This window comes from Macadamia integrifolia, unplaced genomic scaffold, assembly GCF_013358625.1.
Source record: "Macadamia integrifolia cultivar HAES 741 unplaced genomic scaffold, SCU_Mint_v3 scaffold149, whole genome shotgun sequence".
Lineage (NCBI taxonomy): Eukaryota > Viridiplantae > Streptophyta > Magnoliopsida > Proteales > Proteaceae > Macadamia > Macadamia integrifolia.
The window spans coordinates 543,532-570,807 of record NW_024868226.1 but is presented as its reverse complement, the minus strand read 5'-3'; the positions used below and the strand labels follow the sequence as shown (position 1 = coordinate 570,807).

Sequence of the window (27,276 nt, the reverse complement as noted above, 5' to 3'; positions counted from 1 at the left end):
TATAAGTTCACATGTGTTACATTGGATGTAAACTATCAATGTTGATCTTTGACCTTCAATCATCCTCCTTCAAATTGTATTTTACTGATCTTAGGATAGTTTGTCTCATTTCTTGAGCTTGATATGGTATCTGCCTTAGGAGTTGGCAATTCCTGAACTATGTTTGCATTCTGGAGGACATTCTTTGGTGAACTTGGAACTAGTTTGATGTCTATTTAGTATTTAACCTTTGGGGGGGGGGGAACTTGTCCATTTGTTATGACGGTATTTGCAATGGTAATTGTAATTCCTATTTCCATATAACACGTCTCACCTTGCAGAAGTACAAAAGCAAAAAAGAAGTGATGGAGGAGATTATCTCAAAGAGCAAACATTACAAGGTACCTGATTTGTTATATATTAATAATGTTTGACTATAATGGAGATCAATTTATCTCACGTGGTATTTTTACAGCAGGCTGAAAAAGCAGTGCAAAAGGAAGAGGATGAACATGTTATGGAACAGTTGGATAAAGATTTCACAGCCTTTGCAGTCTAGTGTGTTGTCATCTTTGACTCAACCAAGCAAGATGAATGCATTGAAGGCCCGTTTGAACAAGAGCAATTCAAATGAGCCTATGAGGAAGGATGAATTATGTGCTACACCTAGCAGAGAGTCTTTGAAACAGGTATAGCTTTAAGATTGTCGATCTCCCTAACTACTATCAAAACCTAATTTAATGGATTTCTGAAAATTTGGATGTTTTCTACCTTCTCTGACTTCATAAGTTTGTTCTGGATTATGTCTCATCCATTGTGGCTCTAGGACTTATGCTCCCTACCACAAGCTTAATTTATGCCATTGCAATTTTGCTTCACACGAATGACACTATGATGTTCTTGAGTAGTTGCATTACTTAACAGTCCTATACTCTTTCAGGAACGACCTGATTCCTATGACAAACTTGTTAGAGAGATGGTGCTGGATATGCGTGCTTTGCCATCAGACAAAACAAAGTCTGCTGAAGAGATAGCCCAGGAAGAGCGAGAACGACTTGAGCATTTAGAGGTATGTTTCAATCTCCAAAGGCTACCTCTCCTCCTCATCTCACTTTTAACATATATAATATATCTGAGTTTTAGATATTTTAACTCATATTCAGTATTGTTTAATTTTTTTATTGCTATTCTTTAGTGAAAATTTTGAGTATCGTTGATTCGCAATTGAAATGCATATAGTCTTAACCATATATTTTAACTGTTTGCTCAGGAAGAACGCCAGAAAAGGATGCTTGTTGCTGATTACTCTGGTGATGAAGGCAGTGCTGATCATCAAGGTGTTGATAAATTGTCTGATCAGAAGTTAAGATCGATTTCTGGGGATGATCTTGGTGATTCCTTTTTCAATGAAGAACCAGGCAGCAAAAAGTGCTGGGTTGATGAGATCCTTGAAAGAAAGGATGCAGGAAATCTTGGAAGTGAAGCATCTTCAGAGGATTCAGAAAGTGGTGAATATGATAGTGATCAGGACAATGGAAGTGATGAAAATATCCATGAATCTGGGGAAACTTTGTCCTTGAAGGGCTGGGAACAGAGTGATGTTGACAATCTCAGCACAGATCTTGAAGAAGAAGAAGAAGAGGAGGAGGAGGAGGGAAAAGAAGGATTAGCTGGAGTGGTCAATGTGAAGGAGAAGACCACAATAGAAGTTAGGAATAAAAAGGAAGATCTTTTGAATACTGGGAGAACGAAAACTGGTGAGGAACAACATCAGTGAGGAACAACATCCAGCCCGAAAGGAAGCCCTTCCGTTTGTAATTGAAGCTCCAAGCACCTTGGCTGAGTTCTGCCCTTTAGTGAATAATCAGTCTGATGCTGAAATAGTTGAGGCTATCAATAGGATTCGTGCATGCAATGCAATCAGGCTAGCTGCAGAAAATCGGAAGAAAATGCAAGTATGATTCTTCAGTCTTCTGTTACTTTTCTTAATTTTCTCTTAATGTATTAAACCTGCATTCCAGATTGGTTTCCCAAAAGCAGGCTTTTTCTCTTGCAATATAGCTCTATGCATTTGCATTTTCTTATACTGATTATGATTTATGAGGAACTCGGATATAAGATTGTTTATAAGACTGACAAAATTAGACATCAAAATCTGCTTAATTTTGCTTCAGTACATCAAATTTTTTAGTTGCAGTATTTCAACTGTTGTTTTTTTGGATGAATATATCAACTGTTGTTAACTTAGCACTAACAGAAGTTGATGTAAAAGAAGGAAAATCCAATGATTATAACTATGGGTCACTAAAATAAAAACATAATACATCTCAAATGTCCTATTGTGGACTTGTGGTACCTTTCTTGTGTTGCAACTCTTGTTGATGTACCAACGAGGTTCTAAATCTGTAGTTTCGACCATGGTCAAAACTGAAATTTTGGTCTAAGTTTCCGAAAATTTCCGAAATTAGGGTCGAAATTCCAGAACTTGGAAATCTTGGGGTGGGTTGAAACCATCGAAACATGCGAAATTTTGACCCGAAACTTAGAACTATATGTACCATCCATCAAAATTTTATCACCCACCAAAGGAATTTTCTTCTTCTTCTCCTCTCTCAATCTCTCTCTTTCTCGCACAAGAAAAGGAAAAAGAAGATAATATAAGATACTTCACCCTTCAGTCTAGCTATGAAAAAAAGATATCCTGTCACCATTGACAAGAGAGGCTCTTTGCAACTATCCAACTTGGTATTGTGAAAAGTGGTTCTTTTTTTTTTTGGTGTGTGTGTGTGGGAAAGGGGGGAGGTGTTGTAGTTTTCTTATGACCTTGCTTATTTGTTTGAAACAGCTAAATTGACTAGGTCCTTTGGTGAGTTCAGATTCAAGCTTTCCCAATAAAAAATAAATTGCGAGTTTTGACATGTTTTGGCAGTATTGCTAAACTTGGAAGTTTCCTTTTTGTAGGTGTTTTATGGTGTCCTGTTGCAGTATTTTTCTGTATTAGCAAGTGAAAAACAATGAATTTCAAGCTATTGAACTTACTGGTCAAGCGATTGATGGAGATGAGTGTTGATACCCCATACTTTGCTGCTATTTGTGCTCGTCAACGCCTACTTCGGATTCGAGCACAATTTTGTGTGGATATCAAGAACCTGGTACGACTCTCTAAAGTTTTAATTGTAGTTCTTACTTTAATTTACTGAGACGTACCACGCTGTTTTTCCTAATGCATGGACTCCTTCCATTCTTTGCAGATAAAAGTTGTTGCCTTCTCTGAAGACATTGTTTCTATTAAGGCTATGGTCAATGATATTTCCATGCTCTGATTTCCGTCACGTTGTCATGACACCAGTGATCTTGTTAATGTGTGAATATTTGATGCGTTGTCCTGTAAAATCTGGTCGGGATATTGCCATAGGATCTTTCTTATGCTCCATGGTTCTCTCTGTAAGTAGCCTTTTCAGAAGTTGTGATAGTTTTCTTTGTGAGTGAACAGCATTTAAATAAGATGCCATATAGCTTGCAGTAAGTGCTGTTTTGTCCTCTATTAATTATGCGATCAACTTTGTAACCAACACCCCACCCCCCCCCCCCCAAAAAAAAAAATAATAATAATAATAATTATGCAGTCAACTAACTTATGCATGGTGACTAGAAGTAATCTTAGGGACATTGAGGTGCATTGCACCAAATTCTGCATCACTCTGCCCTCCCCCCTTTTGGTGAAATAGTTTCCTGAAAAGTAACTTCAACGAGACACCCTTTTATATAGAGAAGGCATAGCAGAAAAAAATAAAATGAAAGGAAAAAAGGGAAATGGTAATCAGCCAAATTTTCATGTTTTCTGTCATTCATTATGTTTCCCTTATAATCACTAAATCCTGACTTGATTATCTGTGTTGGGAGTTCTCATCAGATATTTTATCTCTTTTATTGCCTAAAAGTATAAATTCTATTAGCATTTTTTTAAAATAATAATATCGAAAATCCTTAATGCATATTATGTGATGGATGATGCTTCTGTTCAATAAAAACATAAAATATGCAACGGCTAATGTCAGCAACATTATTTTCTTCATAGAACATGCATACTATATCTTTAAGGATCTCATTCCAATCCAGAATCCGCCATTTAAGACTTGTAACTCGTTCTACTTTGTCCTCAAGGTTGTTATTCTTGGAATACCATTTCATTATCTGTTTGGGACACAAGTTTACTTCTTTCCCTATCAGCTTTGCTTATTTATCACTAATTTATTTGTAGTTGTTTGCCTTTCCCCCCTGCTCCCTTCAATTAAGAGGAAAAAATAAGTCAGTTTCTTACTTCAAATATAATGTTTCATGCTTTTTGGGCTGCCTTGATAGATAAATTTATCGCTTTTCATTTTGAAGTATGTAATGCTTCAAATTATCTGGTAGTTGTGTAAAAACACTAAAACCTATTGCAGAATAAATGCAAGTCCTACATCAATAGTATCATGATATCATCTATTTCCCCTCCATTCATATCAATATTCTGACTTATTTCCTGCTTGTACATTCTTGTGATAACATGCTTAACTGCCATAATGGTGATAATCTGACATTTAATGATTGTAATGGTTGTCATTATGATTCCTCTTAATTTCCTATGAATATTTTATTAGTTCACATGAAATAGATGATAAAAGTACCCAAAAATTATTAATAATAAAATATAACAGAATAACATCTGGTATACTTATATTGACTGTTTGCAATTGTTAGTTGCAGCTATTTTTCTGTTAACATTATTTGAATTGATAAGTAAACAGTATGAAACACGACCGCTAGAAAACTGTTGCATAGCAATTGTAATGGCTATTCTAGAAATTATGCTTTTTTTTTGGTGTCTTATATTTTATTTTGCTGTATGAAACAAAAGGGTTCTCTATCCATGCTTTGTATTTGACTGGAAGTTTTTCTACTGAAAAATGAATTGAACTTCTCTTAAATTGCAGATGAACTCTTGGAAAAATATTATTAAATCTTATTTCTAGTGTTATTATTGTGATTACAAGTCTGATACTAGCAGAAAATGTTGCCATGAGCATCAGTAATGTATTGTTTGTGCTAGTAGGTCGCTAAACAATCTCGCAAGTTCTGCCGGGAGGCCATAATATTTCTTCAGACACTTCTGATGTCAGCTTCTGATACAAAACCGGATTCGTACCAGCATTCCCAGGTTCAACTCCAGTTTATTTGCTTTGAGATGAGGGGAGAGTGCATTTTTATTTATTTTGTTAGGTGTTTATTTAATTATACTGTGAAACAGTTTTACCATCTTATGGAACTCAAAACACTCGAGCCCTGGCTGCGGTTACAGAATTGTGTATCAGATATTTAAGCTCTTGGTTTTCTTTCAGTGATGGACTTGCCAGAGGACTCTTCTATATTTGGCTCTGACAATTTCCGGTAAGGTATTGCTAGGATCTGGGTCACTTAAAAGCTGTTCATGGCAATGGTTGTGTGGCATGGGAATATAGTGGGGCCTTCTTAGCGAACTTACTTTGTTTTTTGTTCTTCTTTATACCACTAATCAGTGGAACACTTGAATTGATTACTTAAGTTGGATTGGTCACATTCAGAAAATTGCATTCTTATTGTCAATATTTATTTATCAGACCCATTAATGTAATACTGTAATTGAAGACTCAAAACAGTACCAACTCATGAGGGTTATACTCTGTAATTGAACCTCACCTTTTGGCAAGCAGAATGACCTACGTCATGCCTTATTGTTTGAAACATTATTTATGATTTGACTAAATGCTGGTTTATGAGAATAGGCTGCTCAACGTAGGTTTTCTTTTTCTTGGATAAATTACTTTTAGGTAAAGTTTTATGGTTGACTACCCATGGGAAAACCTGTGGGTAGGTGCATCTGTTCTGCCATATGGATGAGTGACGTGGAAATTCTAACCATTGGTTATTTAGGAAATTGTCTCAATTGGCCACAGGTCAAATTTCAGCCCCAATTTCAATCATTAACTATCCCATTAAATGGCATACCTCTGTGTATGTCCATGGATCCCCTTGGTACTCCTGGACACATCTTGGTAGTCCTGGATTCTTCTATGATTTGTTTTGCCATGTGGCCAATTCTGATTTGGCTGAAACTTGATGTGTGAGCAGGGGACCTTGGGGTCTACCTGTCCATAAAATTTCAGCCCTACCTTATCTGTCATGTGGTTGATCTAGGTGCCTTCCCACCAATTTTTCCTATGGGCTGCTGACCACAAAATCCACTCTCTTTTTCTGATGGATTACGAATCTAGGCCTGCAGGCCAGGAAAATAAAAGATGATTAGGATCCTGATTTTTGACGTCTCAATGTGTAAATTTTAGTTAAAACTCATGCTTGCTATCCTTGTTAAACTGCAGGGCCAGTGTTCTTGTTTATGTCATCGAAATGTTACGGGGATTTGCTACCATCTATGAAGGATTCAACTCCTTCCCTGAAATATTCTTGCCTATATCCACTTTATTACACAAAGTGGCTAAACAAGAGAACATGCCAGATACATTACAAAATAATATTAGAGATGTTGCTCAGTTTATAGAGAACAAAGCTCGTGAGTATCACATGCTGCGGCAACCACTTCAAATGCGGAAGCAAAAGCTAGTGCCAGTAAAACAACTAATTCCAAAATTTGAGGAGAAGTAATTTACTGTTCTTAGACTTCTAATCTCTATCTCAGCTAATAGTACATCTTAGGAGTGGTTAAAATCCTTTTTGTTTTGGTTTTTTTAAGTTATGGTTCCTCCCAAGTTTTTTAATTAATGAGTTGTTAAGTTTAGGGATTTTAGTCGGTATTTTCACCCTTTTGTGCAGCTATGTGAAGGGTAGAGATTATGATCCAGACCGTGAGAGGGCTGAGAAGAAAAAGTTGAAAAAACTTCTGAAATGGGAAGCTAAAGGGGCTGCCCGTGAACTACGGAAGGATAACTATTTCATATATCAGGTGAAGCAACAGGATAATGCATTGCTAGAAGAGGAAAGAGTTGAGAAATACAGGAAGGCCAAGTCTTTCCTTGAAGAACAAGAGCATGCTTTCAAATCTGGACTGTTGGGAAGAGGCAGTAAAAGAAGAAGATGAAGCTGTATGTTTTGCCATGCCTTCTTTGGAGGTAACTTGTCCTTTCCTATTGCAATGGTGGGGGTGGTGGGGGTGTGGGGGAAGAAATAAAAAGTAGGAAGCCCGGTACCTCACACTTGTGATTGCAACCCTTTCAGCCCTCTCAGAGCTTGCCAGTAGGGTTGGTGTAATGTAGGCATGCATGGATATACAGGAGAAGGTATTTGATTGAATTTGAGTATGGCCATGACCATTATATCCAACAGATAGAATAGCCATATCACCAATCCACATGGCAAAAGAATGTTGGGTGTGTGGGAACTGGTCCTACCACGGTGTGCAGGCACCATTTTCCCTAGAAATCAAAGAAAGGGGTGTGTGTGGTGGGGGGGACCACCTCCTCCGTAGGCCCTTTATTCTTCTGCTGTCAGGCTTAATATGTAATGCTTTCGTGCATGGTGGGTTTATCCTTCCTATTTGTTGCAATTTTATCCTTCTTTCCACATCATCATATTTTTATTTTTGTTCTTATTCTTTTTTCAATCATAGGAAACAGTGTTCAGATGTGCACACTGTATTCTTTACTCGGAAATGATCTAATATCTCCATTTTACAAAATTGAAATGATCTCTAGATGGTTGTGATATTTTAATTCTTGGGAAGATTTATGACTAGAAAGAATCATGGATTATGAAGTGTTGTATTTTGTGTCTACACTTGAAAAGATTATATAACATGTCATCCTTGTTATCTTACGTTTTTTGGAAGCACTTATCCACTATGTACACTTTGGGGAAATCAACATTTGTATTTGTCTTAACAGCATTATCATCCTCCATGGTTAATTTTTTATCAGATGTGGGTGGATCTAGAGTCTAGACTTGATGCTGGCTATGGCAATAAAAGCTCTAGAATCAGAACACTGTTTGATAATATTGGGGCTATTTTTATTTCCCCTCCCCCCTCCAAGAAAAACTCTCTTCCCTCCCGCCAACCCACCCCGATTAATGGATTTTGTAATTGTTCTAGGATATGCTTAACGATGAATGTATTATAGGAATACAATTCTTATTTGGAAACCAGGGCCTTTTGAATTGAACATCGATGCTTAGCTTGGTGGATGCACTGTTTCCCTGTGTGTTTTTGTGTTGGGTGTTCTGTTAGGGGAAAATAGTCAAATGCCATCTAAATAAAATAATAATCCATGTTGTGTCGTACATAAAACAATTTTAGTTTCCATAGTAAGTGTTGGAACTATATGTGATTATACTTTAAAAAATCATGTTAGGCAATGATCACAAAACTTTCTTTTTCGGGTTTAAAAGATTTCCCAAGAATTGAAGGAAGTGAAATTTTCATACTTAATAAACTTTTGTAATCATTATCTCATCAATTTCAAATCATTTTTTGTTTATTTATTAAATTTCACTTTACTTTATAAATCCCTTAGATTTGTAAATTGATGTAAAAATTTATTTAAAAAGTATTATTATTATTAAATATTGTTAAAATTTTAAATATTTTATATTTTATAATTTATATAATCATGTTGGCCAATGATCACAAAACTTTCTATTTCAAGTTTAAAAGATTTCCTCTCCCTTCCCTTGCGATCAAACGGAGTCTAAGGGAACTATTGTGCACTCCCTTTGTAGTAATTTTTTTAAGGGTACTTTATAGCGCGGCCCCTAGAGAATGCCATTATTATAAGAACACCCCTTGTGTTTTATCAAATTAGACTAAGACTCCTTATTGTCAGTCACCGTTAAATGAGAAGTTAAAATGACCGTTATAACCTTATGTGGATTTATGGCTCTTAAGCGTTTCCTTACTTTGCTTTAGCCATGTTGTCACGCTAGCCTCCGCCTCCCTCGCTGCGGCCGTTGTTTTCACTAACCTCCACACCACCACTGGCACTTCCGCCGCTGCCACCACCTGATCAAAGTCATTGAAGGTGAAGATCTTCTTCAACTTTCGGCAGTTCGTGAAAGGGAGACGGATGAGACAGCTCTGGAGAGAACCTAAGATTTTCGTTGCTCCTTCAACTTGGGGTAATAGACTCAGGCCCATTTCAAACACAAAAATCATGGCCAACATTCAAAATCTGCTCCTCCCAGAACACAGCATAATCCACAACATTGTCCTTCTTGATCTCCCTTCTTTGTTTCCGATTCCTAGCACAATCGTCGATTGGAATTATAACCTTCACTGTCAAATTTGCTCTCTGAAAATCCCACCATGATTTTGATTCAAAGAATATGACCAGGAAGATTGTTGTCATTAAACACCAAACCAGAATCGCCATCAAAGCTAGCATATGCATCAGGAGATAAATCGGAATCTATGATTGATCGGGGATGGAACAGATCCGTATTTGAATCTTTCATTTTCTCCTCAACTCTTAAAATTATCCAAACATCAGCAATCAGAAGCTGATAAAGAACGTAAAAGGCCAAGAACAAGAAAGAAAAAAACATTTTCTTTAACCCTAAGCCTACTTTAAATAACCTGACCTAGTGTACAGAAACGGTACTTGCCAATCTAAAGGCCCTCCCATTGCTTCTCCTATAGCATTCTCCAACACGCTACTTCTTCCTTCTCTTCCTCCAACCACCTAGGGAAAGGAGACTTTGGTTCCTTCTACCGTGGTACCCCCTCTGGTCAAGAAATTGTCGTTAAGCATATGGATTACAGCTCTTTACAGGGTGAGCAGGAGTTCCAGAACCAGTTTTATTTTTTGATAGGTTAGAGAGTCGCTGTTGGTTGCTGGATGCCCGGAGTTCCTGCCGGTCGCCGATGTCACTGCCCCATGATCTCCGGTGCTCTGAATGATCGCCGGTGGTTCAAATCTTATGATTTGGCGAAAGGTAAATTAAATAAAACATGGGTATTTTACGTACTTTATATTTAATAAGGGTATTTTGGTATTTAAAATAAAATATAATTGTTGACATCAACATATGTGGTATATTTCTTAACAGTGACTGACAGTAAAGGGTCCAAGTCTAATTTGGTGAAACATAGTGTTCTTATAATAGTGGCATTTTCTAAGGGGTGGCGTTAAAAGCTACCCTTTCTTTTTTTTTTTTTATAATCAGAATCTTAAGTTGGTGTTTCAAAATGAGACCGTGCCTGTTTATCAATATATTCATTATGAACCGTCCGATTGGGCTGATCTGTATTGGTATCGTGTCTCTTATGCTTCTTCGTTCAATTACAGTATTCGAAAATCAACAAAAGTTCAAAAGAAATTAAAACGACAATTCTTGGGCACTGGGTCTGTCTAACAAGGCACCCAAACAATGGACACTCCCATTCTTCAATGTGAAGGTAGATATTAACTAACAACTCAACTGCAATGAGTTAAGGTTGGGCCTGCGACTTAATGCCTCACCCATTCCTCCATTAAAGTTTATGATCAGGTCCTCAAAAAGAGTTTACAATCAATAATTCTGTTCTCAAATGATGAGAACAAAATCTTGATTTTTAAATAAGCCTTAAATATATTTTCCCAGCAACTTTCATCAATTTTTAACTTTACTTTACATGGACTTTCTAAACTAACCAGGGGAAGAATTTTCTTGAACTTCACTTTCTTTTCATGAACAAGTGGAAACTTGTGGAAAATAGAGAATAAAATAAAAAAAAAATGGGGGTTAAAAATGGTAATCAATAAATTTAATGTTCTTTGGATTTTTTTAGAATGGGGGTTAAAAAAGGTAATCAATAAATAGAGTTTACTAACTCAAGGGTAACATTTTTTTAGAACAATTAAATAAATAATTTTTTCAAGGACTGATTCCAAATAGAGATCAAATGTATATATTTTCGTGTTATCTAACAAATCACCCAAATAAATTTTTTCCAATGAAATAACCAATTTAATGATCACAATTGTGAATATACAAGCTATACATTCCAACAAAGAAAATGGTAGCAGGATCAGGTCCTAATGATCAATAACAATTATAGTTGGATCTTTCTTTTGAACTAGAGGTTGGCATTTCACCAGTAGGTAGTGCATGGTGTGCGCAATGTTGGGTCGTGCGTTCAACCTATTTCTCTCTTATTTTTTTTTTTATTCTTTATATGTATATATATATATATATATGATAAATTAACTCATTTGAGGATAATCAAAAGAAAATAAAAATTCGATTAACCATATCATTATGAAGCAACACACCTCGATGAATTTTTACTTGATCGAAGAATAAAGAAAAGTAATATATCAAGAGTTAGTGATCAAAACTACTAGCAGTGTTTGTAAATATATATTTTCCTTTACGTATATTAAAAAATAAATACCTTTTTATATTAATTTGTTAGGGATTTTACTCCATAGAATATATGAACAATCTCATAGTGTTTAGAATACTAGTGCCAATCATATAAGAGATTAACCACATAATTGTTGAGCATGAATGGAGTCTCTAAAACTAATGGCTGCAAAGACTATATGTGTTCTATTTATAATACAATCTCTAAAACTCTATTCCACTCGCACAATGGAAATAACTAGAAATTTACAACTCGTCTATAACTACTTCGGCCCAATAGATCAATCATATCAATTAAGCTTACATAAAAAGTCCTAACATAATTGTCACAAAAATGAAAGCAAAGTTTCTTTTACATTACTTTTTCTTACAAAAATTACCTCTAATCTCATCAAGTAATGCTAAAAAATTTATATATTAATCTTCCAATGTGCTTAATAACATTGATTTCCCTAATAATGTTGATCATCATTAACATTAAAATCCTATTTTAACTTGGGACCATCTACAAAAGTCTTATCCAACTATTCCATTCTATCCAGTTAAATCCTTATGAATGGATAAGTATCCTTTGATTTTCTTTACATATAAAACTAGAACGACTCCCTTGATAAAACCACTGCTAGCCACTTGAAGCCAATATTGGGAACAATGAAGAACCAATCTCGTTGGTGCCATGTGATGGGTGTGACGTGTAGAGCCATGTGCGTGTATGTGTGTGGGCCTACATGTGCGAGGAGGTGGTGTTGTGTGTTGATATACATTGTTATAATCCTTAATTAACAATTTAAGCTTTTAGGATAAGTGGTTATAACATTATTGTTATTATAGATGATCTAAAATTTGGTAAGCATGGACATTATTATACAACTAGGATTCATTATGACAAACTTTAATTCTTCTTATATGTATATGTATCTAGGGGTGCAAGTTTGGCCCTGACAGCCTGAACTCGCCCTTGGCCTGCCCTGATCCCAAACAAATACCGACAAAAAAATTTTAGCCCTGAGGGCTGGCCTGACCTTGAAATTTTTTATCCTAAGTGAGGGTCAGGGCGGGTAAGATTTGATGTTTTTGGCCCGCCCAGCCCACCCTGAACCCGGCCTTGATTTTTGCCCCTGATGTTGACCCTGGTTGTGACCCTAATATTAACCCTGAATTTAACCTAACTTTATATGTTGTTTGACATTGAGTCATTAGCACCTCAAAACTCTTAGTATATCTTCTCTCCGATCACTCTTGCTTTTTTTACCAAAAAAAAATAAAGATCTCTCTTGCCTTTTTTACTAAGACAAGTAATTTGTAACTTTGTATTTTTTATCTCCTCTTTATTATGAATATTTTATATTTTCAAGTTATTTCATATTTTGCAGGGTCAGGGTATACCCAGCCCTTTATGGCAAACCAAGGTCAAGGTCAATCAATGTTAAGGTCAGGGTCATTCTAGTCCAAACTTGAAAAATCAAGGCCAATCATGACAGGTAAGGGTTGGGCTGAACCCTGAGGGGTAGGGCCAGGGTTGAAGTTTTGCAGCCCTGAGTCAGAGTTAAGGCGGGTTTTGGCTCAGTTAAGGGGACTCGGGGTTGAGCTAAGGTTTTAAGAAACCCAACCCAACCCAACCTGACCCTGTTGCATGGTTGCATCCCTATATGTACCTTGAATAAATTGTTGCGAAGCTCATCTCCTAGCAATATGGTCTATGGTCCTTAAGAAAAGTCCTCAATGGTTTAGAATGTTCCCTTTCAGCTACAAAGGGAGGCCTCTAATGGAATTCTTGTCGATGATGTAAGCCTTTTTTCTTAAGAAATAAGGGGAAATACTAGTTGATGAAGTAATCATTTCGTCTTAAGAAATAAGGGAAAATATGATTGGTTTCTAAAATTCTACCATTTGGTAAGATGATGTGGCAATTTTAGAAAAGGGAGGGGGTGGCACCTTGATTTGCCACTAGACTAATTTTCTAGTCTAATAGGCCTAGAGAGTAGAGAGTATCTAGATTGCATAAATATTTAGCATATGAAAAATTGAATATAACTAAATTTTTGTGGACGGATGGAACCAAAGATCTCCTGCTCATAAGTAAGTTTTAGCCATAGAGTAAATTAAATTAGATTTTGAAAATTAAATGAAAAAGTATTAATTTTTTTTTAAAGAAATAAACAACAATAAATACAACAGAATATACCAATACATAGGAGGATATCTGTTTGAATCTAAGTCTAAAGTTTGACATGTGGTCAACATCAATCTAGTTCATGTTCATAAATAAAAATTAAAAATCTAAGTTCATTTTCTAGGTATATGCAAGTTTAAGATTATCATGTCATCCTTTCATGTGGAACAACATGTTATCAGTCTATAAATACTCGAATTTTCTAAGACTAGAAAAACTTTTCCCTTATTAAATATGGATTGGTCCATATCAGTCTAGATCATGGTTCTAAGTATTGATATCTGATCAATCACATTAGATCAATACTTAATCGATTTGAATTTATTATCAATATCGATTTGGGGTTAAAACACAAAAAAAAAAGAGTACTTTTTGTGAAAAACAAAGATAAAACTGATAGTGAATTGGTATGGTATTAGTATCGACAGAGACTGATACCGATATTGATACCGAGAACTCAATCCTGGGTCTAAATCGGATGGAATTGTCCCTGTTTTTCTTGAGGGAAAAATATAAATATTTACGCTTGGTTTGTATTGATACACGATACGGGATCGGCTTGGGATCACTATCGGTTTGGCCAATCTGATATCAATTACATGCCTAATGAATGGTGCAGGAGGGCAGGGACGACAGTAAAATAGCGAAAGACAAACTAATTCCCCCAAGGTGTAATTCCCCCATAATCTGGCGACATATGCCCCTGATGACGTGAACCACCAAGATCAGGGGAGAAAAATTTGAAGACAAACTGGGTCTGGATCTGTCCTAAAACCAAACCCGATTCCATCCTCTCCAAATCAAAAAACGATGCTGCAAATGAATCCGCTGCAAAGGGGATTCGTTCGTCTCCGGCGAAGGCATCCGCTGCAAAGGGGCCTCTTTCATCTCCGGTGAGGTATCTCTCTATCTCTATCTCTCTATACAGTGACGTACTTTCCTTTCTCTCACCTAGGTTCGTTGTATGGTCGAAAATCTGACGAATTTGGTCGGAACCTTGGGTGGTGGAATCCTCGACGGAGACTTAACATTGGTTGAGCCATGATTTTTTTTTTTCCACAGATATGTGGAATATCAGTATCAGTTAAATACGCATAATACCTGAGATGCGTCGTGGAAGAGGGGAGGAAGAAGCTACTTAGCTACAACGGAAAACTATTACCTGTTCGAACTCTGAGATCACAAACCCCGGTGAGAGAATGCTAATCTTGGGGTCTTGGAATCGGGTTGGGTTTTAGGGCAGATCCAGACCCAGTTTGCCCTCAGCTTTCTTTCCCTTAATCTTGGCCGTTCACGTGAACAGCGACACATGTCGCCAGATTAGGGGGAATTGCACCTAATTGCACTTGAGGGAATTGGAGAGGATTTGATGAATCCTTAGCGGGTACACCGTAGACTTCAAGATCTGGCGAGAGAAGAAAAAACCCATTTGAAACTAACTAAACTGCGGTTTCACCATTGATTCTTATTCTCCATTTTGATTTTGTTTTTCATCTGAACTCATCAATCGTGTATCTTTGCATCAGATTTTTTGTGAACTGAAACTCGACTTTCAGTTCTATGAGAGCTATGGACAAGTCCAGCGCTCTCGAGTACATCAACCAGATGTTCCCTACAGGTTACTCCTCCTTTGCCCCTTAATTTGTTCTTTAGTTTTGTCATAACTGCTGTTTTTTTCTTCTTCTGATTCTATGAGCATTGGTAATTTGGTATCGATTTTTTTTTCCCAATTTTTAATTTTGATACAGTTTTCGTATGTTTAACCGAAATTTCTTAATTAAAAAAAAATTTACAATCAGTTAAGTAAGAAATCGCTGGTTTGCATTGATGGGCACTCTGTTGGATCCACTATAAACGATGAAGGAGCACAGAAAGCTTGGTTTCCCGCCGTTGGTGAGGGTTATAAAAAGCTAATGGGGGTCAGTTAGGGAGAACCTGGTAGAAAGGTAGAGGGACAGATTTACTTCAAATTTGGGGTTGGGGAAAACCTGGTAGAGGTACAAACTTGCTCCATATATAATATCTTTTAAGTTTATGGATGAGAGGGACATTTAAGTGGGTTCCATCACTTCACTTTGTTCTTTGATCCGTGTGGGACAAGGTGGAATTTTGATTATATTCCTAACCGGAATTTTAATTAAAATTATTTATAATCGTTAAGAAAGTAGTCATTGTTTAGACATTGATGGTCATTCTGTTTGATCCATTTCTGGCAGAGAAGATTGGTGATAATCAATAAAGGGGGAAAAAAAAAATAGGGAATACAGAGAGTGTAGGGTTTGCGGGGTAGAGGATTTGGGCGTGGGGTTGTAAGAAGGAAGTTAATCAGGCTTTTTAGGGAGAACCTGTTGAAGAACAAACCTTGTATCAATATATTTACTTTAATTTTAGGAATGAGAGGGACATTTTAAGTGTGTTGCATAACTGTTGTTCTTTGATCCATTAGTGGGAAAAAGTGGAGCTTTTATTTTGGAACCTTTTGGGCTTCTATTTAATACAATTAACAGAGTAAGTTGCAAACTCTATGATTTTTTCATACCATTATTCTTTTTTGTCAGCTTTGAGTAGTATGAAATTTTTATTGCCAGCTTTTAAAATTGTCTTTTGGAAGTCTGGAGGAAGTTTGGAAATGTGATTTCTGTTCTTGGCTGTGTAGGATAGCTTTTCTTCTTAAATTTCTAGTAGTTTGACTGATTTTTATTTGAATGCATGTGATGCAACTAACATATTACATGAAGGAAAGTGCATGTTCCTCCTTTGCTTTACTTCTTCGTTATGGTCACCTTGAACTGCACCCTTGTTTGTGTACACATATATATGTCATATTGAACATGTAAGGGGAATTTGCACCCTTGTCCCATGTGATTGAGGTTTGCCTTATAAAGTCTGCTTTGTCATTCCATGTGTTAAGATTTCACAAATATCTTCCAACTTTGTCCACATATACTCTCAAAACTCTCGCATTACTGGCCTTTGAACTTCTTAAGCACATGGATCATTAAGTCAGTGACCAGGATGACCAATTGACCATAGAAATTGTTAGAACAAATGTCTTCAAATCATTGGAAATTCTTCTTCTACACCTTTTCTTTTAGCCCAGAAAACAATATGAAGGAACTTAATTTGCACTTGGTCAAAATGAGTCCTCCTGTCAATTATACCTTTTTGTCACTGGTTCTAATACCAGTACATTTTCTTGGATAGGGAGGCCCCAAGGAGAGTTGAACTCTTGACCTCTTTATTGTGAGGATTTGGTCTTTGCCAACCGAGCTACCCTTTGGGGTCTAATACCAGTACATGCCTGGTGGATATACCTTAAAACACATGATTTTTAGAAGTAGTCATCTTTGAGTAATTATTCGCCAACCTGTATAACCTTCTTATCTATATTAGATACAGGTTGATCACAATAGCATTTTGAAGCACATCAGCACCTAAGTCACCGAGTCTTAGTTTTTGATAACATCCTATTCAGTCTGCTTCTAATGGATCATAAAACAAAGAAATATAGATGATTTATTTTCTATACTAAAAATATTTCCATTCCAGAATATCCCTTGTAGTTCTATATTTTAATGCATCCTTCCCTTAGTCTCATTAAATAATGAGCTCAACCTGGACTTTTCCTCTTTCTCTCCTGCGAAATATATGCTTTCACACTGTTGAAAAGAGAAATTCCAATACTGCTTCATTAATAACAACATTAGTGATTCCAATATGCTTTATACTACTGAAAGAGAAATTCCAATGCTGCTTTATTTACAAACAACATCAACCTTAGGATATACGAAAAGTTAATTCATCCATTATGACTTTGAATTGTGTAGTTTAGGCGTGACCGTGGTGCCAGCACACACCATAACTGGAGGTTCATTTATCAATTTTATTGATTGAAAGAAAATAAAATATTTTAACTTCTACACATCATTTTTATATAACTTTTAAGATTAATTTGTTGTTGTCTATCTTATCTCCAACCACTTTGAGTGTATGATGTATATTAGTTCATGGCTAATCTGTGTTCCTCCAATTTATTGTTTGTCATTTTGCAATAAATTGACTTTTAGTTCTTGATCATTAATCAGAGGCATCATTGTCTGGTGTGGAGCCACTCATGCAAAAGATACACAGTGAGATTCGCCATGTGGATGCGGGAATATTGGCAGCTGTTCGGCAACAGGTCATGGTCCTTCTTTAGTCATCTTTTCCGTAGTTTTCCCCCACTCTGGTTTTTATTGAGAACTACAATGCATTCACTTCCTCTAGTGTCTCTATTCTGTTATTGTTGCTTGTATTATAGCTTGATAGCACTAGTGTCTTGCGTATTATAAAGCACATTGCAATTCAACATTTCTAAGTAACTGCAGTGATAAATTTGTGTTAAAAAAAAAATGATAAATTTCCCAACCATATGATGGGTCCTAGAGGCAAGATCACCTGCAGAGAAAAAATGTTCTGTTCATGTTGATGTTATATTCTCTTTGATGGTAAGAGAGAAATGGCAAAAAAGGTCCTGGAAGATGACCCAACGAGCTTATGATAATCAAGTTTGCCTATGTGGACACATCATATAGTAGTTCTGCAACCTTGTTCACCATTTGTATATCTAATTACTTGATTACTTGAGTTGTGAAAAATTCACAATTGAAACTTAAAAGCATCCATTTGCATAAATGCATCTCTCAATGTCCCCCTCCCCTCACATGCTATATTTGATTATCTTTTTTTTTTTTCCCTCTCTCTCTCTCTCTCTCTCTCTCTCTCTATTCAAATCTTTTGATGGCTGAAACATTTTTTTCTCAGAGTAATTCCGGAACTAAAGCTAAGGAAGATCTTGCTGCGGCTACAAGTGCTGTTGAGGTGTGCTTTCAAATATGTAATTGAGAATGAAAATGATTTGCACCATTTTTTGAGGCATCAGGATATTTAGTTCCGATGAGGCTGTTGTATTATTCTGTGATTGAACACCAACAGCATTTGAGTCTGTTATATGCTTTGTGGGCCATGATAGTGTTTCTTACTTGTGCTTGGAACTCTGTTTTTCTTGCCATTCAGGAACTTATGTACAAGATCCGAGAAATAAAAACAAAGGCGGAGCAAAGTGAGACAATGGTTCAGGAAATTTGCCGTGACATTAAAAAGCTGGATTTTGCAAAGAAGCATATAACAACTACAATCACTGCTCTTCATCGTCTTACCATGCTAGGTTAGCTTTTAATCCTTGTAAATTCCTTGTGCTTTGTGCTCGTCACTTTTGTGTAAAAGTTTCCTTTTCTTGGATTCAACTATAAAATTTTGTATCTTGATGTGTATGCTTGGATGAAACTGATAATTTGATCTCCTCCCCTGCTACCTTTTTTTTTTTTTTTTTTTTTTGGGGGGGGGGTGTGGGGAGGGTAAGAAAATGAAAACTTTAGTAACTATACTGTTGCCTTGATGTCTGAGACAATTCTGCTGTTAATGGTTCTTTGGAGTTGCACAGATCCAGCTTTGATGCGATTGGACATCGTATGATGGTGGACTGCTATAGTTTTTTATTTTTTATTTTTAAGATTTGTTCTTTTATACTAGTAAATTGAATGGCTGTTTCACTGTATTTTATTTTATTTTCTGTACTTATTATTTTTAATAATGTACATTTTGCCATTTCCTGCCAAAAAATACTACGGGAAATGGATTTCTACCCTCTTTTTATATTTTTATTGATAAAACTATTTTCGGTACATTTGCAGTCTCAGCCGTTGAGCAGCTTCAGGTAATGGCTTCAAAACGACAATATAAGGAGGCCGCTGCACAGTTGGAGGTACGGCAAAGTATTAGTACAGTTTATATACAATGAAGTTTCAGTAGATTTTATTGTTAAGTTTCTCCCTACACCCAGCCCTTTCCTTCTACCCTTCCTCCCTCACTTTTGGGCAGAGGATTACGTATCCTTATGGTAACACATTAGGCAGCTCAAAAACCTTTTCCTCAGATTTAGCTGCCAATAGTCCCTTGTCTAGTGTATTATTAAATTTTCAGTACTGAATTCAAAAACTGTGTTCCAGGCTGTAAATCAATTATGCAGTCATTTTGAAGCATACAGAGATGTTCCAAAGATTACTGAACTCAGAGAAAAATTCAAGAATATCAAACAGATACTCAAGTCTCATGTATTTTCTGATTTCTCAAGGTACACCATTCTAAAAAATTTATGTACGTTCTCTCACATCACCTTTGGGCACCTCTTTGCAAAACATTCTATTTGTGTGAATAACCTAGTTTATATGTACTTGATTCTCTTCTTCTGTTTATGTATATTGTAATTTATTCATTGGACAAGGTTAAATTCTATCACATGTTCACCAATGGAATCATATCAGATTGTAATTTTGGGATGTACTCTATATTTTCTTATCAGAAAAAATTATCCCCTGTATGCTAACGACATTGAAAAAGATGAAGAAATCAAGTAAAAGAGAAAGTTTCAAATGGAGAAGAGGTCCAATAGATTCCTTTTGTTGTGCTTTTGTGCTTATCGTGGCTTGTTTCATCTCTTCTCTCCTCTTTTTCCTTGTGTGTATATATATATATATATATATATATGAGTCAGCATATTGGTTACCTGTTAAAGCTTGAGAGGGTGTTTGGTTCTGTTTATGACCCCTGCTTCGTGGGGGTCAGGCGCCATACATTATGACCTTCCCCATACCCTGCAGTGGTGGAGCCTAGTGCACTTTGTACACTTTTTTTTTTTTAGATTCTGTTTGTTAGATCTGAAGGTGAAGAGAAACAAAATCAAAACATTCTATGCTGAAAATTAATCTGTGTTCAGATGTAATTCAAGTTTTGTTGGCCTCACATGCATTTCTTGTTGGTTAGTATTTCACCCAAAATGTCTTTCTCATTTTCTGCAGAAATACAGCTCAACATTTCAACCGATTTCTTTATGTTGTGGGACCCACATGATTCAGGGACCACTTTACATTAGCTTTATTTCCAACCAAACAACCTATTGGAGAATTTTCTTTGGGCAGGAGATTGCTGCCAGGTCACGTGGTCTCTGCGCCCAGAGTCCCAGACACAGAAAGGGTGAAATGACCACCTCACCCCTGTGAGCCCTCCCCTGTTGGATGCTTGTGCATGTGCTCTCATTGGTCCCCGCATAGGGGCCACTCGACCTGCAGCCTTCTTCCCCACCCCCCCCCCTTTTATTTTTATTCTTTTTGGGTATATACTTCACTTTCCTTATGAAAATTTTGTTTATTAGTTCTTCACTTCATTTCTAGCCAAATGGAGCCTTTGTCTTTTTTAACTGGTGAAATCTCCAAACTGTCCTTAATATGCAAGAAAACTGAAGAAGAGTGTAGATATATACAGGTTCAACATCTCTAAGACCTCTGCCAAGGATTTAGAACTCTGGATTCAGGATTGGATCAGATTCTGTTGATACTTATAGTCCTCTTTTCTGAATCAGCTACTCCAACCTGATCCTGGCTGATCATGAAGGAACAGGCAGAGGGCAGTCTTAAGTTCTTTAGGATATTGGTATCATATTGATGGGTTGGCCATTCTTGCTGATTCGGTAGTGAAACTTGAAGTTTTGATCTTTGTTTCAGTCACTACGCTTGAGAGGATATCTATGGTTTGCTAAGAGGAAACCTTATATGCTTGAAGAGTGATGATACATTAAATGCTAGAAGCCTAGAAGAGTGATGATCTAATGCCCAAATCTGGTGATGCATTCTCTATACAATCTACCAATGGATTTTCTGCAAGATGTTATTTTGGAAATTTCCTAGCTTCATCAACTTAAGAAACACTAATTGTTGTAATTAACATCATGTTGAGTGTCACTGATCACCTTTTTTATTTTTTTATTTTTGGGAGGGGGGGGGGAGAGAAGGGGAATGAACAGCAGTCATACTGGAGCCCTTTTTTTCAATTAAAGAAAACAATAACTTATCTTTGGTTGACAAGTGTAAATTTATTCTTTTGGCAGCTTAGGTACGGGGAAAGAGACTGAAGAAACGAATTTGCTGCAGCAGTTATCAGATGCTTGTTTAGTTGTTGATGCTTTGGAGCCATCTGTGCGGGAAGAATTGGTAAAAAATTTTTGCAACAGGGAACTAACTTCATATCGGCAGATTTTTGAAGGAGCAGGTTTGTTCTGTTAATGATTTTGGTGTCATTTTAGTTCATGGACCATCATGATCTTGGTACTCAGCTTCTGTCGTACTAATCTTGAAAGTTGATACGTTAACATTCTGTCAGAGCTCGCAAAATTGGATAAATCAGAACGTAGATATGCATGGATCAAGCGCCGTCTTCGTACGAATGAGGAGATCTGGAAGATCTTTCCTTCTTCATGGCAGGTTGCATATTTGCTCTGTATCCAGTTCTGTAAATTGACAAGGTTTGGCATCCCTATCCTTTTATTTTCTTGTTGAGTTTTTCTTTCTTGCTCTTTAAAAAAAAAAATCTGTTGTAGGCATTCCAATTCTTTTGGTATCATTTCTATATATCTTTTAATAGCTACCAAAATGACACCATTTCTTTATCTTTTAGTACGTAACAAACAATGAATGGTATGATTAACTGCTTATTGCAAGTAACAATTGTTGTCCTTAATTTCAAATATTACAATTTCCTTCCAAATGTGAATTTGTTTTGAAAAAAATTATTGGCATTCATTGTACATTTGAATATAATGAGCTCTAGTTTTTTTTTTTTTTTTTTTGATAACTTGTGTTAGATACTTAGAATTTTCAATGACGTCTTTTATCCTAAATTTCTAAGAAACAAAATTCTCGACTTGCAGCTAAACAGTATGAGTTACTCACTTCTTTGTTGCAGGGCACAGCTAGAGGAAATCCTTGATAATCTCAAAGAAAAGCCAGATGTTGGGACGTTGCTCATGGTACGTTTTGATACTTTGGACAAAATGAGTTGTACAATTCTTTGTGATATGGGAAAAACTTTCCCATGATGCCAGATTACTATTTCCCTCTTACATCAGGTTCTTTATTATTTTCTCTCTCCTGCTCTGACCATGTAGGCATCATGTGGTTGATTCCGTTATCTGCACCACAATTGGTGTGCATTGGTTCCCCCCTACATAGGTGTCATGGGGATCCCTCTCCCTTGTGATATTCTCTTTATATTTCTAGTTTTGCATAGAAATATGAATGATTTTATTTTATTTTTATTTTTGGTGATTTTCCTTTCATTTGTCTACTGTTTGCAGGCACTACAAAGGACTCTTGAATTTGAGGAAGAATTAGCTGAGAAGTTTGGTGGAGGCACCCGCAATAAGGAAACTGAGATTGAAGAAATAGATAAAGCAGAGAGTAACAGTCAAAATGTATCAGATATCCGGAGGAAATATGAAAAAAAGCTTGCTGCTCACCATGGAAGTGGAACTGATGTATGCGTTGTAAATTTCTGCTAGTAATTTGTGTATTCCATGTTTTAGTAGGTCATCAAGTCTTTTTTTTCTTGTAATCTGATGGCAGGAAAAGGGTGGGCCTAAAGATTTTTCAGTTCCAGGAGCTGGGGTATGTCATCTAATTCTGAGTCATGATTGTCTTTTTATTATTATATGATGAGTTGATTCTGCCTAAGCTACCTGATGGATCATATGGGCAATCTACCGACATTATGCAGTACATTATTCAAGCAGTTGTGACTTGTGAGCCATCCTTCAGAGATGTTTGATAAGCTGTTTGTATGGGTCAGTTGTAACTTTCTGTATCTATGGCTGCCCATTCCACAGCCAGAAAAATGTACTGTTTTCACTCTGAGAATATCCTAAAAACGAATATTTTTTATCATTCAGTCATGTCACTTAATCACTTACTTTATATCCTTGGTGAGATCTATTTAGATGTGGGCCTTTCGCTTCATGTGTGCCATCTTTGGTAGGTTGTCCATTTGGTCTTTTGTGAGGTAGCTGCCATTCCTGTACAAGGTTTTGTCTTGTTTAAGCATTAACTTGACACTCCATTATACATGTTTTTATTCATTGATTTGACAGTTCAACTTTCGGGGCATTATATCATCTTGCTTTGAGCCTCACTTGACAGTCTACGTAGAACTAGAGGAGAAAACTCTAATGGAGAGTTTGGAAAAACTTGTCCAGGTATTTTTTTTGAGTATGTAACACTTTGTATGTCTTTTTATAACATTTGAGGCCTTTTAAAACATAGTGGTTCTTTACTATTATCTTTATTGTCTTATCCTTCTGTCTCCAAAAAACAAATTTTTACATCAAGTAATTGATGTTCTATTTATAGGAGGAATCCTGGGATATTGAAGAAGGTCAGACAAATATTTTATCAAGCAGCATGCAGGTACGTCTGTTGGAAGCTGGTCTTTTACTTTTTTCTTTTGTTTTCTTTTTTGCTAGGATTTCTCTGTATAGTGAATGTGGTAAGCCCAACTTATATAAAAGCTTATTCTTTTTGTTATTCCTTCTATTTTCCCCACATTGCAACTGAAGTGGGCGGCCCGAAGAGTGAATTTGTATTACAATTTACAACCTTACCATCACCACTTGTCAGTTAGCAGGCCTGTAACCATATAAAAAGTGCTAACTGAGAGTAATTTTTGCCAGCATCTTCTAATTAAGAAGACAAATCATGCATCTTGTGGCATGTAGGGCATGGAGTGAAGCAGGTGTCAGATATGAGACACCATTTTAATCAGTATTGGATCTTAAAACTAGATCCATTTTTTGGAATTTGTTTGGACAAGATGTTTTGTATGTGGGTCTGTATATTTGAATATTGGGTCTTTTGATTTGCCATATGCAAGCCAAGACGAAAAAGGGGGTGGGGGAATGGGAAAGCTAAAACCAGAGCAGAAGCATCTTGACTGAAGAATACTAATACAGAGTATTATTAGTGCCCATATCTGGCCCTTATCCAATTTGTACTCCAGGTGCAGTTGGATGAGGATCTTGGATTGGATATGAATAACAAGTATGGTGTCTCGATCTGGATTGAGTAGTAGAATATTTAGGTCCTCAAACTTCTTGATGTGATCTGTCCAGATCTGAATCATCCATGCGTTAGTCGATTGCAGAAAACTGCCATCTTTTTATTCTTCGTCAGATGGTTATTGGGATGACAGTTGAAACAGCTGCATATGGAGAGGAGGGGATGAGGTGGTGAAAACATTGATTCTCTAAGCTAGCCACTCAGCTACTGAATGGAAATTTCTGCATTACTTTGTCATTGTACATCTTTATTTATTTTTTAACTTGAAAGTGTAGTTTTAAGTCCAGAAGTCTCTTCTTCATGAATTGGTTAGGAAGTGATTCAACTGCATTGGTGAAGACAGGTTTATAGGTCCTAGTTTTGGAAGAAATAACACACTTTGAGCTTGTTATTTTTGTTCTCCTTTACCCACATGAAGCGGATAGATATTAATTTCTTCTGTTGACACTCTTGTTAATTCTCTCTCAAAAAATCAGAGATAAAACTAATAATTTTGCCTCCTTGCTTCTTGATGCTGGGAAATCAATGGCTGGCTTTTCCCTCATCCTCCTACAAGAATGGGAATATTCCCTTCCTGCAGCTTGAAAATTACAATCTACATTCGCAGATTCTGTGAACTCGAATATATCTTTGCTACAAATATAATGTATCGAGCATAAAATCTTTTCTTCTTTTCTGCATTTGTTGCAAAGAATAAGTTTCCCATGTTGTTCTGTGTAGGTATTTTTGGTAATCAGGAAAAGCTTAAAGAGATGCAGTGCTATGACCAAGAGCCAGACATTATTTAATTTATTCAAGGTAATTCTTGTAACTCAATTTTGACATTTGTTGGAGATTGGCTTGTGTAAAACTTGTAATTTTGATCCCCACATTACTGAACATTGAACTTGATTACAGCTGTAAATTTAAGGTGCTTCCTTTTTAGCTGTCTTAATTTTGATTTATAGGTATTAAAGAATTCCATTGAAGACATGGGGAATGGGAAGAAGTATAATGAGCTATAGATGCTGGTACTAAAATTGTTGCAAGTTGCAACAGTGGCTCCTGCAGTTGAAGAATTTGAGCCTGCTATTCCCTTTTTCTTCTTCTTCTTCCTTTTTTTTTTTTTTTTTTTGTGTGTGTGTGTGTGTGGTGCTGGTGACAAGTTTGGCATCAGTTTTTGAGGACCATGGGCTCTGGGACACGATGGCATTGAACACCGTGCGGCCTGGTTCTCGGAGTTGATTACTTAATTATAAAAGGTGGGTTTTCTCTTTTCTCCCAGAATATCCATCTCATCATCGCCTTGAGCATCCTTAGGGTGAAAAAATGGAGCGTCTACAAATTGCTTTGAAATGTCAGACGTGAGGGACTGCAGAGATTATCATTAGGGTAGCTGGGGCCTGCCTCCTGCTCATCATGAGGTAAAGGCAAGCATGTCTGACTACTTAAAGAAGATGAATACCATCCCTTGCCATATATTGTAAAGTTGGGAGTGCCACTAGGCAGCATTGAGGTAATGGAACTAGGGTAGGGGGATGGAAGCAAGGGGAAAAAGTCTCCATTCTGGTAGAATTTAGTTCCATTTTTTTTTGTCGAACAGGGTGGCTGGAGTTTGTTGAGGGAATTGGAGTCTTTACTGTCTTCTTGGATTGCTGGGGGTTGTATTGGGGTCTTTACTGTATTCTTGGGTTGTTGGGCTTGTTTTTAGCAATATTTGAAATTTTGATTAGTGGGTGATATCGAACCCTAGGGAACGAGAAATATTTCACCAATTTCACCGGTTTCACTCAAAACTTCCCCAATTTTATCAATCTTACCAGATTTTGACCCTGGGGAAAGGGTAGTAGTTCCATAATTTTGATAGATTATGCTTGAATTTTCCAACATTGGTTGTTGGGCTTGTTTTTAGCAATATTTGACATTTCTCTTTTCCGCAAGTATCACGTTGTATTGACATGGATAATCGGTGCGAGATCCACGTTGGATCCATTACCACATTACTTGGACTTGGCTGCAATGTTGTCCTCTAGAAAGGCAGAAAAGATGTGGGGAAAACAATCCAAGTGAAGGAAGAGAATTTGTTATAATGTATACAAGGGGAAGGAGGATATGTGTAGTTGGGTTGTGGTTTATAGCTTATAGAAATTAAGGGCAATGTCGTCCTATTGGCTGTAAGAACTCTTATATGCTTTTTCATGTTTATTGTGGTAGGTGTTTATTGCTATGCTTTTATTGGTTCTTTGGGCATCTGTTTTAAGTTACGGGCTACCCTAGACTTGTATACCCGTCTAGAGATTTTGAATAATCCTTAAATGGTTCTTTGTAGCATTGATGTAGATAAGTCACTTAATGGGCTTATGTTATTGCAAATAAGCCTTGGGTTGGGTTATGTGTGTGTTGGACCTTTGATCCCACGGGTTTTTTTTGTAATGGGCCACTCTAATGGGCATAAAATATGGGTATAAAGTAGGAAAATGAGATTTAATTCATTAGTTTAGTTAGAGTCCTGTTTTGAGTCTGTTTCTTTTATTATTTCAGTTTGAGTCAGTTTAGGTTTCCCTATTAGTGAATGACTAGTTAGTTAGTTACTCCATGTTGGTGTTTTAGTCCTACTCCATGTTAGAGATCTAGTCTAGTCCTATTTGGAGTCCAACTCCTATATGTAAGGTCTAATCCTATTTGGAGTCTAACTCCTAGTTAGGTTATGACTGCTAGTCTACCCTCTTTATATAGAGGAGCTAATGTACTCTAATTAGACAGATTTGAAAAAGATGAATTGAGTTTGAATGT

General features: G+C 36.5%; 1 protein-coding gene and 1 pseudogene across 2 annotated transcripts in view; both read left to right on the top strand.

Annotated features, from left to right (window-relative positions):
- The first annotated feature begins 203 nt into the window (after nucleotides 1-203).
- On the top strand, nucleotides 204-7,690 carry LOC122063892 (annotated as a pseudogene).
- Nucleotides 7,691-14,281: 6,591 nt separating this feature from the next.
- Nucleotides 14,282-27,276, top strand: part of LOC122063897 (vacuolar protein sorting-associated protein 53 A) — a 32,406-nt gene continuing 19,411 nt past the window's right edge. The window contains exons 1-16 of one of the 2 annotated variants that reach the window (XM_042627583.1): nucleotides 14,282-14,423; nucleotides 14,588-14,716; nucleotides 15,052-15,143; nucleotides 17,611-17,705; nucleotides 18,329-18,385; nucleotides 18,581-18,731; nucleotides 19,258-19,328; nucleotides 19,573-19,697; nucleotides 21,507-21,667; nucleotides 21,779-21,920; nucleotides 22,361-22,424; nucleotides 22,752-22,931; nucleotides 23,020-23,061; nucleotides 23,541-23,645; nucleotides 23,800-23,856; nucleotides 25,225-25,302. In XM_042627583.1, coding sequence (XP_042483517.1) covers nucleotides 15,086-15,143; nucleotides 17,611-17,705; nucleotides 18,329-18,385; nucleotides 18,581-18,731; nucleotides 19,258-19,328; nucleotides 19,573-19,697; nucleotides 21,507-21,667; nucleotides 21,779-21,920; nucleotides 22,361-22,424; nucleotides 22,752-22,931; nucleotides 23,020-23,061; nucleotides 23,541-23,645; nucleotides 23,800-23,856; nucleotides 25,225-25,302 — 1,386 coding nt within the window. In that variant the 5' untranslated portion in view covers nucleotides 14,282-14,423; nucleotides 14,588-14,716; nucleotides 15,052-15,085. Of the gene's footprint in view, nucleotides 14,424-14,587; nucleotides 14,717-14,904; nucleotides 15,144-17,610; nucleotides 17,706-18,328; nucleotides 18,386-18,580; nucleotides 18,732-19,257; nucleotides 19,329-19,572; nucleotides 19,698-21,506; nucleotides 21,668-21,778; nucleotides 21,921-22,360; nucleotides 22,425-22,751; nucleotides 22,932-23,019; nucleotides 23,062-23,540; nucleotides 23,646-23,799; nucleotides 23,857-25,224; nucleotides 25,303-27,276 lie in introns of those variants that run through there. The other variant, XM_042627582.1, reaches the window with a different exon arrangement.